General features: G+C 45.8%; 1 protein-coding gene across 1 annotated transcript in view; it reads right to left on the reverse strand.

Annotated features, from left to right (window-relative positions):
• Positions 1 to 9,727: 9,727 nt before the first annotated feature.
• The window catches only part of SERPINE2 (serpin family E member 2), a 59,434-nt gene continuing 53,609 nt past the window's right edge, over positions 9,728 to 15,552 (reverse strand). The window contains exons 8-9 of the mRNA XM_029069782.2: positions 15,430 to 15,513; positions 9,728 to 10,479 (exon numbers count right to left, since the gene is read on the reverse strand). Of these exons, the coding sequence (XP_028925615.1) occupies positions 10,442 to 10,479; positions 15,430 to 15,513 (122 nt within the window). The 3' untranslated portion in view covers positions 9,728 to 10,441. The remainder of the gene's footprint in view (positions 10,480 to 15,429; positions 15,514 to 15,552) is intronic.

The following is a 15,552-nucleotide window of genomic DNA, read 5'->3' on the forward strand; positions in this document are numbered from 1 at the left end:
TTTGGGGGTTGAGAATTATATTAGGGGCTTACAAGGGGCCAGCAGGTATTGTACCAGGCACTGGAGTAGATGCAAGATAATCAGATCCCACATGGGGTTCACAGTCTAAGGAGGCGGGAGAACAGGGTTGAGGTTTATAAACTCTCAGTGTGTTAGGAGCTGAAAAAGTGTGAGTTCACACGGTGGCGATTTTCTTGACACGGGGATTGCAGTCTTGCAAAACTCATGAATGCAAGCAAGAATGCAATCCCTGAGTTATAGGAGAATAACGTTAATAGTGGTATAGGTTAAAGCACTTACCATGTGCCAAGCATTGGGGTAACTACAACATATGCAGACTAGGCACAGTCCCTGTCTCACAGGGGGCTTCCCATTTTACAGATGAAAAAACTGAGGCATACAAAAACTAAATGACTTGCCCAAAGTAACACTGCCGACAAATGGGAGAGCCGGGATTAGAACCTAAGGCCTCTAAGTCCCAGGCCCATCCTCTTTCCAACGGTCCATGCTGCTTTTCACCCAAGAGAAATGGGGGTGTAACAGGAACAAGCCCTCTAGTTCAGTGCTCTGCGCACAGTAAGCGCTCAATAAATACGAACGAGTGAATAAAAGGGAAACCATAGCTACTGTTGGTAATGACAAAAGTAAAATGAATTTAAAAAAAATAAGGGGGTCTTAAGGTGATCAAGATTAGTCATGGGCTGCCTCTTGGTGTAGGTGTTTTGAGAAGGGCCATGAAATTGGGGAAGGAGGTAGTTTGCCTATTTCAGGGGAGGGAAGCTTTAATGGGGCTCTACTCACGCTGATGGTAGGGATTCTATGTTCACCTGTCCCCACTCCAGATTATCTTGTAGACTTCCATCCCATACTTCTCCAGTCTAGCGTGACTAATTGCTTTAACTCTTTCGCTTTTAACCCCCCAGCAAAACTTCTCCCTTGCCTTGACCATCCTGCTGGCCCTTTTTTGTACCTGCCCAAGCTCCATTACTTTCTTCTGAAGGTGAATGCCTAAGGGCTCGTCGGAGAGCTTGCAGTAAAGTTAACTAGACGAACAGCGGTGAAACCTCTCCAGTTCCAAAGCAAGTTAGCAGCAGTGTAAAGGAATCCAAGTTCCTTTTTGTAATACATCTTAAACTTTCATTTTCCCACTCCCAATTTTCCAAATACACCATCAATGTGCTGTCACCCAATAAGGTGCCTCATCCACACCAGAGCACCTACCTGAGATTCTGCTGTATGCGAAGCACTAGAATGAGAGCACGAGGACATAAAATCAGACATAGGATGTCGGATGGCGTCTCTGTTCTTAAAGGAATTTAGACAAGTGGACACAAATGGTCAAATCAGGAAGTTAAAAGAATCGTCAGAGATTAGAAGTAAATAAAGAATACTGGGGTGGCATGACTGGGAAAATGGGGAGTTTGGTTAGGAATTAATAATGATGGCATTTTTTAAACACTACGTGCCAAGCACCGGTCTATTGATTGCCCTGGTGGAGGCGGAGAAGGCTTTAAAAGAGGAGAGGATATGGGTTTGGTGAACCAGGAGGGAAGCAAGGAGTTCTAGTGGAAAGAGCAAGGGCCTGGGAGTCAAAGGATCCGGAATCTAATTCCATCTCCATCACTTGTAAGCTGTGTGACCTTAGGTAAGCCCCTTCACTTCTCTGGGCTTCAGTGACCTATTCCGTAAAATGGGGATTAAGACTGTGAGCCCCAAGAGGACATGGACTTTCCAATCTTGTCTCTACCCCTGTGAAGCTATTAACAATTACCACTAAAAAAACGTTATCTGCAGGGGCAAGGGTGAGTAGTGGGTTGGAATTAGTAAAATCTGGTTCCTTAATTAAGCAGTATGAACAGAATACTGTAATTAAAAATGAAGTAAAGATACAAACCCAAGAAACCCAGCTACAAAGTGATTTGTCGTTCTCAAAATACATTTTATGTAGATCTAAAAGAAAAGTATTCTCAGAAGACAAAACGGGGCAGGATTAATTGTGGGTTTTTTTTTCTTTGAAAGAATGACTTGCTCAAATGCCATTAATCTCCCAAATTAGCAAAAAACGGAAACCAGAGATTTTTTAATGAAGTAAAATATGTATATCGGTTGCGACCAGCAGAGGGTACTCCAAATCATCATCACTTCAAATTAGAGAAATAGGCTCTTTTTATAATCCCTTGTAAAACCCATTTGAAGGATAAACACATTTATGGCCAATACACAACAATAGTTTTGTGAAAAAACCTAAGTTGTCATATTAAGCCTTCCTAGTAGGATTTAGCATGTATTGAGACACCTCCAAAGAAAGTTTCCAGTGGAAGCAGTGTTGCCTAGTGGATAAAGGCTTGGGAAGCAGAGGACCTGGATTCTCATCTCAGCTCTGTCACTTGGCTGTGTGACCCTGGGCAGGTCACTTCACTTCTCCGTGCCTCAGTTACCTCATCTGAAAAATGGGGCTGAAGACGGTGAGCCCCATGTGGGACGTGGGCTGTGTCCAACGTGATTAGTTTCTATCTACCCCAGCGCTTAGTAAAGTGCCTGACACGTAGTAAGCACCTACCAAATGCCAAAAAATCAGTGTTGAAATAGGTTTTTTTCAAAACATTCAATTGAGCGCTTACTATGTGCAGAGCACTGTACTAAGCGCTTGGAATGTACAAATGGGAAACAGAGACAGTCCCTGCCCTTTGACGGGCTCACAGTCTAATCAGGGGAGACGGACAAGAGCAATAGCAATAAATAGAATCAAGTATTCTAGATACTATAAAGATTCTATAAAGAATCAATAGAATCAAAAATATATAGTGTAACATTTGTAATCAGCCAGAATCTGAAGGAGATTTTTAAAATTACATGATTTCCAACCAGTAAATCGGACAGTGTATATCCTTAGAGAGAAATTTAAAAAAAAAAAAAAGCTCAACTTTCTAGGAGTCGGCTGTCATTTTCACTTTTCCAAAACACACTGTGTGGGCTGTTAGATTCTGTGACTTTCCAAGGGCACTTGGATCGAGGATGTACGCGCTGAACGAGTGGAAGGCCATAATGGAGTTAAGCAATATCTACAAGAAAGCAGTTATGCTCCTAGGAAATTGAAATGGTGTCCTTCAGAATCATGCGCTTTATCTCTCCAAGCTTTCCTTCACTCACTTCTTAAATGGCAATTACAAAATGGATATAACAACCGAGGAACTATACAAATCTTCATAATAATGTTGGTATTTGTTAAGCGCTTACTATGTGCAGAGCACTGTTCTAAGCGCTGGGGTAGATACAAGGGAATCAGGTTGTCCCACGTGGGGCTCACGGTCTTAATCCCCATTTTACAGATGAAGTTACTGAGGCACAGAGACGTGAAGTGACTCGCCCACAGTCACCCAGCTGACAAGTGGCAGAGCCAGGATTCGAACCCATGGCCTCTGACTCCAAAGCCCGTGCTCTTTCCGCTGAGCCACGTATACTTTTATCTGCGCTCAATTCAGCTCGAGCCTTTGAGAGGAACGAGAATATCTTTCAGACTAATTTGAACTAAAAGTGGAGACGTGCGGTTGCTGCACGGAGTCGCTGAGGCACCATGACTTTACGGGAGATGCGCTTGCGTGAAACAGCGAGTCAGCCGGTACAAGTTACCTGGCACCAAGGTGGTACTTGCCAAGCGCTTAGTACAGTGCTCTGCACACAGTAGGCGCTCAATAAATACGACTGAATGAATGAATCAGAATCCCTGAAGCTTGGCTGGTTGCGACGGATGAGAATGGCCGCTAGCCAAGCGGCCGAATGGAGACCTGAAGCAAGGAAGGCAGACCAACTGTGTCTCACCTGAAGATCACCTATCGCCCCAGTGCTTAGGACAGGATTTAGCGCTTAGATGTCACAATTATTAACAACAAACTTCTAAAAAATGGAGTGCGGCACAGTCTCGAGCAATAGCGTACTAGCAACGGGTAAAACAGTCCGGTAAGTGAAAATGGCAAGTGAAGCGGCGTGGCCTCCTGGAAAAGAGCACGGGCCTGGGAGTCAGAAGGACCTGGGTTCTAATTTCAACTCCACCACTTGTCTGCTGGGTGACCTTGGGGAGGTCACTTCTCTGAGCCTCAGTTACTTATTCCGTAAAATCAGCATGGCTCAGTGGAAAGAGCCTGGGCTTCGGAGTCAGGGGTCATGGGTTCGACTCCCGGCTCTGCCCCTTGTCAGCTGTGTGACTGTGGGCGAGTCACTTCACTTCTCCGTGCCTCAGTTCCCTCATCTGTAAAATGGGGATTAACTGTGAACCTCACGTGGGACGACCTGATTACCCTGCATCTACCCCAGCGCTTAGAACAGTGTTCGGCACGTAGTAAGCGCTTAACAAATACCAACATTATTATTAACAATAAAGACACACCTCCCTTCTTTTCCTTCCCCTTCTCGTCCCCACCCCGTGTTCCCAATGGATATCTTGATTTCAGAACAATTGGGAGAGCCTCACCATTCATTAGAATTGGACAAACCGGTTCCTGCCCTAATGCGATTTGCTTCTTTTGCAATTTATCACTTCAGAGTCCCAATGTGGAAAACAAAAGCGTCAAAAAACCACACCTAAATGATCACCGAAAAATCCTCCCTGTCAAAAATTGAAGTTAAGTCTCTGGTAAACTCAGAGGTACGTAGGTCATGTCAGAAGTTTGTGATCAGTGCTCTGCCCAGATCAGGTCCCCTCTGTTAGATCAGGAATAGCCTTTTTTTCATTGTTTGTCTATTTTCTTTCTTTAGGGAACTTATTAAGCACTAACCATGTGCAAAGCACTGTTCCAAGTGCTGGGGTAGATACAGGATAATCGGATTGGACACAGTCCCTGACAGACATGGGGCTTGCAATCTAAATTGCAGGGAGGAAGATTTAATTCCCATTTTACAGGTGATATAACTGAGGCACCGAGAAGTTAAGTGGCTGAAAACCGGGGAAGGATCTCTGCTCTGAAGCTTATCACAGGCAGGTTTCAGAAAGATGAGCTAGAGTGTTTCACACTCGCCTGTAGTTAGTAGACCTTTCCCACCTGTTTACTTAAGATAAAATACATTTGCTAGTCCCATTCAAAGTTCAGATAATACAGTAGCAGAAAACGGGGCTTATTCTGCCATATCTCTAGATGTTATATTAACTGTCCACTTCTGAGTTTTTCTCTGGCTGTTGTCTGAATTGGTAACGCTCCTATTAGGATTTCTTCTGGCATTACCGTGTTGACCTGGACACTTAGTGGCAAATAACCCCCAGTTCTTGTTTAAGCTTTTATCTCTGTTCCCATAAATCCTCTTTGGAAACTCACATCCACACTGCCCTCGTCTGCAGTCACCACGCCGTTCATCCCAGGGGTGAGTTTTAAATACGTGTTCCACCTTGTTCTACACCACGCCAATACCCAAGGCTTCTATTTTCCACAGCTACTACTAGGACCTTCTGACAAGTGGGTGAACCATAACGGAAAGCAACTAAAAATCCAAAGCTGAAAACAACTCTCAACAGATCACAGTTCGTACCTCTCCTTCTTCCTCTACCTCAGCTGGTGAGTCTTCAAGCAGTAGGTCTTCCACTGGAGAGAAGATAGAAAATTACACCAGGTACCAAAGGAAACACCCTCCCCTTCCTCTTTTGGGGGAAGTTTTTTGCTACTGGAAGTATTTCTCAAGAGGACTATGTCCCTTCTTAGGACAAAGACTTTAGAAAGCTATTAAACTTTTCATTTTTTTTTTTTTTTGATCAACACCTCCTGTCTGAGACTTTACAATCATGTTTTCCAAGCCGAGGTAGAATTAAAACATTCAGCCGAGGTCCAGGGTTTGTCTGCCACTATCCTCTTTTGTCCTTATGATTATCACTTCGTAACCCTTGCAAATAGCAAGTTGGGATTTTTTCAAACCCACTGTGGTTTCTAAAATGTGAACTTGATGCTTTATGGGTTTACTTGGCTACAAACACCCAGACAACTCCACGCTATAGATTCGGTCCTCAAGAAATGTCCAACCAAGTCTCTGCAATATTTTGGCCCACGACTGTCAGATGCCCTATATTCACTATCACTTTTTTGACAAAAATGGTCTCAGTCGCTAAAACGTGTGCTCTTTGAAGTGATGAGACTGAATCAAATAGCTTCAATATAACATTGGACTATGGGATCATTTTTCCTATTTTTGGTTAAACTAAAGGAAGCACGGATGTTCACCCGAAATCACATTTGACTTCGAACGAGTAAGTAATGAAAATAAAATGAGCTCATCTTATTTGGGGGGTTTTGCGGTCATTTTTTTAGACAGAGTTTTCTGCATTTACTGCGATTAAAACAAACACAAATGAAAGTTGCCGGAATATATGACGTTGAAGAATGGCATACAACACACACCTAAGTCCAGTCAGTGCTCTAAGGGTGAATGAAGAATGCAGCGGAATGAAGAATGGACTGGAGCGGGGAGAGACAGGAGGAAGGGAGATCAGAGAGAAGGCTGACATAATAACCCAGTGGGGATATTATGAGACCCTGTACCAGTAAAATAGCCGTTTGGATGGAGAGGAAAGGACGGATCTTGGCAGTATTGTAAAGGTGAGGCCGGCAGGCGTGCTTTGAGTGAGGGAAAAAAAAAAGTCAGCAAAGAATCAGATTTACAGCCCATGTTAAGATGTGTTTTTTAACTTCTGGTTATTAGAAATGGGATATTCAAGTTTAGTTGCTACAAATCAGAAAATAACGGTAACGTTAACACCTGTAAGTTGTCCCCTGTCACTTCCCTGTCACTCTGGGTGTACGACCATCCTTCCCATCTCTCGAGCCCGCAACCTTAGTGTCATCCTTGACTCAGCTCTCTCAATCACCCCACACATCCAATCCATCCCCAACGCCTGCCGGTCTCACCTTTTCAATATCGCCAAGATCCGCCCTTTCCTCTCCACCCAAACGGCTATCTTACTAGTACGGGCTCTCATAATATCCCGGCTGGATTATTCCGTCAGCCTCCTCTCTGATCTCCCTTCCTCCTGTCTCTCCCCGCTCCAGTCCATTCTTCATTCCGCTGTCCGGATCATCTTCCTGCAGTAAGGCTCTGGGCCCGTCACTCCCCTCCTTAAAAACCTCCAGTGGTGGCCTATCAACCTTCGCACGGAACAGAAACTCCTCACTGTTGGCTTCAAAGGTCTCCGTCAGCTTGCCCCCTCCTATCTCTCCTCCCTTCTCTCTTTCTACCGCTCACCCCGCACGCTCCGCTCCTCTGCCGCCCACCTCCTCGCCGTGCCCCGTTCACGCCTATCCCGCCGTCGACCTCTGGCCCACGTCCTACCGCCGTCCTAGAATGCCTTCCCTCCTCACCTCTGCCAAACGAACTCTCTCGCCCTCTTCCAAACCCTACTGAGGGCCCACCTCCTCCAAGAGGCCTTCCTAGATTGAGCTTCCCTTTTCCCTCTGCTCCCTCCTCCTTCCCCCCTTTACCTCCCCTCAGCTAAGCCCCCTCCCTTTCCCTCTGCTCCTTCCCCTCTCCCTTCCCCTCCCCTCAGCACTGTGCTCATTTGTATATATTTTTATTACCCTATTTGTATTGTTAATGAGGTGTACATCCCCTTGATTCTATTTATCGTGATGATGTGTGACTGTGGGCAAGTCACTTGACTTCTCTGTGCCTCAGTTACCTCGTCTGTAAAATGGGGATTAAGACTGTGAGCCCCACGTGGGACAACCTGATTCCCCTGTGTCTACCCCAGCACTTAGAACAGTGCTCTGCCATAGTAAGCGCTTAACAAATACCAACATTATTATTATTATTATTGTTTTTGTCAGTCTGTCTCCCCTGATAAGACTGTAAGCCCGTCCTTGGCAGGGATTGTCTCTGTTACCAAATTGTATATTGCAAGGGCTTAGTACAGTGCTCTGCACATAGTAAGTGCTCAATAAATACTATTAAATGAATGAATGAAGTTTTATTTTATCAGATTATTATCCCAGAAGGAACAAGGCGTGCTGGCGACATTTTCTAGACCACTCACCATTCTCTTACCTGTTTTCCAGAGCCTGACCTCTTCTGGAGCTTGGGCTCCACCATCTCATGTTGCTAGAAAAGGAGATTGATTTAGGACACGGGTCAATTTATGAACAAGCCTTCTGCCATTACCCCTGGCATGAGACTGCCCTAGTGTTGGGCACATAAAGGAGCTCGGTTAGGAACTGGGAGATCTGGTCCTGGTTTTACCTGCTGGGGCCGTCCACCAGTGGTGAAGGGTTTTCACCAAAGAAACAACATGGGTTGTCTCTATCTGTTGCCGAATTGTATATTCCAAGTGCCTAGTACAGTGCTCTGCACATAGTAAGCGCTCAACAAATACTACTGAATGAAGGGGTCCTCCATAATAACTATGGTACTTGTTAAATCCTTACTATGTGCCGAGCACCGTTCTGAGTGCTGGAGTTAGATCCAAGTTCATCAGGTTGCCCACACTCTCTGCCCCTCGTGGGGCGCACAGTCTTGATCCCCATTTTACAGATGCGGTAACAGGCACGGAGAAGTTAAGTGACTCACCCAAGGTCACACAGCAGGTCAGTGGCGGAGCTGGGATTGGGACCCAGGCACTCCTGATTCCCAGATCCGTGCTGGGTGGGCAGGTCCAGAGGGAAGCCTGAAGCTCCCGTGGGCAGGGAACATGACTATGACCCTATTATAGTCTATTCTCCCAAGCATTTAGTACAGCACTCCGCACGCAGCGAGCACTGTAGAACCAGCGTGGCTTAGTGGAAAGAGCCGGGGCTTGGGAATCAGAGGTCGTGGGTTCTATTCCCAGCTCCGCCACTTGTCAGCCGTGTAACTTTGGGCAAGTCACTTCCTTCTCTGTGTCTCAGTTACCTCATCTGTCAAATGGGGATTAAGACTGTAAGCCCCAAGTGGGACAACCTGATTACCTTGTATCTACACCAGGGCTTAGAACAGTGCTTGGCACATTGTAAGCGCTTAACAGATGCCATCATCATCATCTTCATCACTCAATAAATACCATTGATTGATTAATATCTGGCTAATGAAGGCTACCAAGGCAACCACCTGCTGGTTATGGCTCTGTGGCTCAGCGTCTCAGTCACTTCATGCCCGAGCTGAAAAAATGGTATTTCGAGCCCTCTGCACTGAGTAGCAGCCCCTGGTTGCCTATTGCCCACTGCCCTTCATGCTATAGGAAGGACAAGACTGGCAGGAATGATAATAATAATAATAACAATAATAATGATGATGGTATTTGTTAAGCACTTACTATGTGTCGAGCACTCTTCTAAGCACTGGGGTAGATACAAGCTAATCAGGTTGGACACAGTCCCTATCCCACACGGAGGTCTCCATCCTAATTCCCATTTTACAGGTGAGGGAACTGAGGCCCAGAGAATTGAAATGACTTGCCCAAGGTCAAACAGCAGACAAATGGCGGAGCCTGGATTAGAACCCAGGTCCTTCTGACTCCCAGGCCCGTGCTCTAGCCAATAGGCCAAGCTGCTGAGACCGTGTGAGCAGCACTGAACAGGCCATTATTCTCCACGGGAGGCTCCATCAGACACACTCATTCAATTTCGAGAAAGGAAATGAAGGACCGGAGGTGTAAAGTTTTTGCATTTTGAGCTGGGCTTAGGAGAAAAAAAAGCATTTATGAGGTCAAAGAATAATTCATTCTATAGGTCCTTATCTACATTTGTTCTCGTGTCTCATTTTCAAACTGAAAAGACAGCAAGTATTTTTTCTGTTGCAGTAGCATTTTTTACTGTTCATATTTTATTTTTTCCTTTGTACAAAATACAAAAATGAAAATCCAAGAGTACATTCCAGCAATGACACGTACACCTTACAATAAGACAGCAAACATTATCCAGCAAGACATTAGTTCTTTAGATTTTATTTCAGTGAATACATGCATTACATAAAACAAACCTGAAAACTAAAAGACAGAGCCTTTAGCTATTTCTACCCCAAAATGACCACTGTCAAGCTCTGAAAGGTGATAAAGAAGAACTGAGAAAGCTTCAAAGAGCGTTTTTTTCCACAGAAAAAAAGTCAAAGTTACTATAAAATGTTCTTTTAGTCACATGTTGGTTAAATTCCTTCTCAAAAGCCACACATAAAAAATAATAATCCTGGAACTGGCAGTCAACCCTCAAGAGGTTTGTTAGCTTGGTAACCATTCAGTAGTTTTAAGAATCTTTTAGCGATTTTGAAAAGTCTTGAGCCTTTCTGTTTCTTCTTTTCTCTAGTACTTCAAGCACGCCCCACCCTTTTCTCCCCCAAAACCGAAACGCTTCCATAATCGACATTCCATTCAAACCCCAGTCAGATGCCTAAAATCTAAGTTGGAACAGAGTAATGTACAAAAATATTTAAAGGTCTAGTAAAGATGTAGCAAAGGAGTCTTTGCTTCTTAAAGGAAAACTTTGTCCGTACTTTTGCATAGGCTTCAAGGTTTGTTTACTTGTCCCATAAACAACACAGCACCTGCAGGATAAAAGAAAAACCACCAAGACAAATTGTGAATCTCTAACAATCCGTCACTGTGCTGAAAACTGTGTTTTTTAAGGTGAGAATATTCACAAAATCACACCGGCCGGGTCTGTGGTTCGAAGATGACATGGCATCCGTGAGAATGAACATCACAGAGGGAGAAACCTTGGTACTCGATTGTATTTGTTGAGTCCCTACTATGTGCAGAGCACTGCACTTCTACGACTTAGAGAAGCAGCGGGGCTTAGCGGACAGAACACGGACCTGGGAGTCAGAAGGACCTGGGTTCTAATCCCGGCTCTGCCACGTGTCTGCTGTGTGACCTCGGGCAAGTCATTTCACTTCTCTGAGCCCCAGTTACCTCATCTGGAAAATGGGGATTAAGTGCGTGAGCCCCTCGTGGGACAGGGACTGTGTCCGATCTGATTAACGTGTATCTACCCCATTGTGTAGAACAGTGCTTATAATAATGTTGGTATTCGTTAAGCGCTTACTATGTGCAGAGCACTGCTCTGAGCGCTGGGGTAGACACAGGGGAATCGGGTTGTCCCACGTGGGGCTCACAGTCTTCATCCCCATTTTGCAGATGAGGTAACTGAGGCACAGAGAAGTCAAGTGACTTGCCCACAGTCACACAGCTGACGAGTGGCAGAGCCGGGATTCGAACCCATGAGCTCTGACTCCAAAGCCCGTGCTCTTTCCACTGAGCCACGCCGCTCCCATAGCACTTAACAAGGACCATAACTATGATTATTAATTATTACTAAGTGCTCGGGAGAGTACAACAGAATCAGCAGACATGTTTCCTGCCCGTAACAAACTTACAGTCTAAAGGGAGAGACAGACATTAATATGAAGAAGTAATTCAGAGTACATAACTTAAATATTATAAATATATAAATATAAATATGGTATTAAACTCTACCTACAAAAATACAGTTGTGTACCCTTTGCCCTTGCCCTTCAAATGAGCAGTGCTCAGATTCCTAGAGGTGTTTGTGCTTCTTATTTTTTTTTCTTCTCTCCTGGTTTTCACAGGAAAGGGTGACAACCAGAATGGCAGATTGAAAAAATAAAATCCTGGAACCCGCCCGCTCCTTCACGGCTCTGCCCCGAAGCCAGCCCGGGCTGGGTAGGTTAGAGTGGAATGTGTTTCGATGTAATTCAGCGCTGTAGGCGTCCGTGCCAGCTGGAGCTGGTGCAGATGGGATATAATAATGGTGGTATTTGTTAAGCGCTTACTATGTGCAAAGCGCTGTTCTAAGCGCTGGGGGGAAACAGGGTGATCAGATCGTCCCACGTGGGGCTCACAGTTTTAACCCCCATTTTCCAGATGAGGTATCTGAGGCACAGAGAAGTTAAGTGACTTGCCCGAAGTCACACAGCTAGCAAGAAGTTAAGCGACGTGCCCAAAGTCACACGGCTAGCAAGCGGCAGAGCCGGGATCTTTCCATGAGGTGTGTAGGTTGTGCGATTCATCCCGGAATCCATCCACCTGATCAGCTGCTGCTTCCTGGGAATCCTACCTGTTGTGACTGGCTCCCCTCACCCTTCCACCAGTGCCTGGACACTGGGCAAGACTCCTTTTGGGGGATCCTCGATCTCAGGACCGAACTCCACCCGAGCCACTCTCACCGGAACAGAGCCCCGGAGCCCCAGGATTAGAGATGGACTGGTGATCCTGTGTTTGCGTAGTTGTCTCAGTGGGTTGCTTCCACTTCCAGTGCCAACTAGCCCGGGCCACCAACCATCCCAGCCTCCGGTCCAAACGGCCCGCACGGGGCCGGGTGCAGGTGGAGCGCGGTGGCCGCCCGGAGTCAGGCTGAAGCCAGATGAGCGTGGCGTAGTCCGGGCCTGACCAGGCCCCTGGACCCGAGGTCTGCAAGATTTGACTCTGGGAATTTCTTGCAGGGTGGTAATGAGGGAGGGAGACATGGCTGGGCATTGGAAAAGTCTGAAATTCATTCATTCATTCGATAGCATTTATTGAGCGCTTACTATGTGCAGAGCACTGCACTAAGCGCTTGGAGTGAACAAGTCGGCAACAGATAGAGACGGTCCCTGCCGTTTGACGGGGGCACGGTCTAATCGGGGGAGAGAATTCGGCATTCGAGAAGCAGCGAGGCTCGGGGGAAAGAGCCCGGGCTTGGGAGTCAGAGGTCATGGGTTCTAATCCCGGCTCGGCCGCTAGTCAGCTGTGTGACCTGGGGCAAACCGCTTAACTTCTCTGTGCCTCTGTAAAATGGGGATGAAGACTATGAGCCAACCTACGCGGGACAACCTGATCACCTTGCATCTAACCCAGCGCTTAGAACAGTGCTTGGCATATAGTAAGCGCTTAAATACCAACATTATTATTATCATTCATTCAATCATTTATTGAGCAAAGCGCTTGGAACTGCAACATGTCAATCAGGGAAGATATGCAGAAATCATCCCCGGGACAGGAAAGGAGGTGCGGCTAGGGGTACATTAGTCCTATTTGGATGCCATAATATCTGCCTCTTGGGTTTGCCAACTAATATTCACTTTTCCCCGGACAATTTCGGGATAGAAACATTATTTTCATAAAACAAAAAACCCCTTCCACATTGAGTCCTAAATCGCAAGAGTTTTCCCCACGAGGTAATAATAATAATAATAACAATGGTATCTGTTAAGTGCTTACTATGTGCAAAGCACTATTCTAAGTGCTGGGGAGCAAGGTGATCAGGTTGTCCCACGTGGGGCTCCCAGTCTTAATCCCCATTTTACAGAAGAAGTAACTGAGGCACAGAGAAGTTAAGTGTCTCAGTGGAAAGAGCCCGGGCTTGGGAGTCAGAGTTCATGGGTTCAAATCCCGGCTCTGCCATTTGTCAGCTGGGTGACCGTGGGCGAGTCACTTCGCTTCTCTGTGCCTCAGTTCCCTCATCTGTCAAATGGGGATTAAGACTGGAAGCCTCATGTGGGACAACCTCATTACCCTGTATCTACCCCAGCGCTTAGAACAGTGCTCCGCACATAGTAAGCGCTTAACAAATACCAACCTTATTATTGTTATTATTAAGTGACTTGCCCAAAGTCACACAGCTGACAAGCGGCGGAGCTGGGATTAGATCGTAGGCTTGATGTGGGCAGGGACTGTGTCTACCAAATCCGTCGCATTTTCCCAAGTGCTTAGTACAGTGATCTGTATCCAGTAAGCGCTCCAAGTGTTGATGATGATAATGAAAAGTTTTGAGGGCAGGCACCATGTCTGTTTCTTTTAATGTACCCCAACCGCCTAGCACAGTAGTACTCCGTACACAGTAGGTGCTCTGTAAAATACTTTTGAATGAATAATAATAATAATAATAATAATGATGGCATTCGTTAAGCGCTTACTATGTGCTAAGCGCTTAGAACAGGTATCAGATTGTACCACGTGGGGCTCACAGTCCTAATCCCCCTTCTCCAGATGAGGTAACAGGCACAGAGAAATTAAGTGATTTGCCCAAAGTCACACAGCTGACAAGCGGCGGAGCCGGGATTAGAACCCATGACCTCTGACTCCCAAGCCCGTGTTTTTTCCACTGAGCCCCGCTGTGATCAAATGGCAATGACATGGTGGCATAATTAGAGGCAGAATCTTTGTGGCTGGCTGCTCTGTAGTCTCTTCTGAATTTAAGGATTTGGGGATAGATGGTTATCACAGCTACATTACGGTTGCTCCACATTTCTAAACTTAGAGAAGCAGTGTGGCTCCATGGAAAAAGCCCGGGCATGGGAGTCAGAGGTCATGGGTTCGAATCTCCGCTCTGCCACTTCTCAGCTGTGTGACTGTGGCCAAGTCACTTCACTTCTCTGTGCCTCAGTTCCCTCATCTGTAAAATGGGGATTAACTGTGAGCCTCACGTGGGACAACCTGATTACCCCCAGCGCTTAGAACAGTGCTCTGCACATAGTAAGCGCTTAACAAATACCAACATTATTATTATTAAACTTTTCAGGATTTGGCAATAGGAAACAACGGGTGGATAAGTCAGCCCAACTGACAATTACTTCAACGTGCGGGTAGCTCTGTGGTCATATGGATGGTAAAAGGCAATCAATTCCCATCATATAGGAGTCAATCGATCGTATTTATTGGGCACTTAACGAGTACAACACAACATAACAGACACATTCCCTCCCCAAAACAAGCTTACAATCTAGATGGAGTGTGGCATCAGACTGTAAGGTTCTGGAAGGCGGGGATCCTGCCTACCAACTCTATCGTGATTGTACTTTCACACGTGCACCAGACGCAATAAGTGCTCAATAAATACCAGTGATTGATGTAGTACCTCCTTCCCCCATTCAGCAGCAAGGGTGGTCTGCTGAATTAAAGAAATCAACCCATTTCTTTGGAGTCGAACATTCAGTGCCACAAAGAATCAGTGCTTACGTTGCAAACTTTCTATATGTCCCCTACCGGCGCTCCTAATTCATTCATTCGTTCAATAGTATTTATTGAGGGCTTACTATGTGCAGAGCACTGTACTAAGCGCTTGGAATGTACAAATCGGTAACAGATAGAGACGGTCCCTGCCCTTTGACGGGCTTCCGGTCTAATCGATCAATGAATGGTAGGTACCGAGCGCTGACTGTGTGCAGAACATTGCACTGAGCGCTTGGGAGAGTCCAACAGACCAGAACTGGAAGACTCGTTCCCTGCCCACAGTGAGCTTATGGTCTACAAGAGGGGGACAGACATTAATGTAAATAAATTCAGGTACAGATATGTACAGAAGTGCTATGGGGCTGAGGAAGGGATGAATAAAGGATGCAAATCCTAGCACTCCCTAGCCCCTTACTCTAAGACTGTGAACCCACGGAGGCCAAAGACCACATCTTATTCTTACGCTTGTATTTTCCTCAGTGCTTAGGACGATTTTCTTCCCACGAGAGACTCAACTATTCCCGCTGAATGAATAAATCTCTTACCTGTGGGATTGTGTCGGATGAAAAACAGAAACGGTCGGTCAGCTATAAACCAAGGAGGCGACGACCTGGCTATTAAAATCGCAGCTGCGGAAAACATAGGAAGAGGAAGGCGTTATCAACATG

This window comes from Ornithorhynchus anatinus, chromosome 7, assembly GCF_004115215.2.
Source record: "Ornithorhynchus anatinus isolate Pmale09 chromosome 7, mOrnAna1.pri.v4, whole genome shotgun sequence".
In the NCBI taxonomy this organism is placed as follows: Eukaryota; Metazoa; Chordata; class Mammalia; order Monotremata; family Ornithorhynchidae; genus Ornithorhynchus; species Ornithorhynchus anatinus.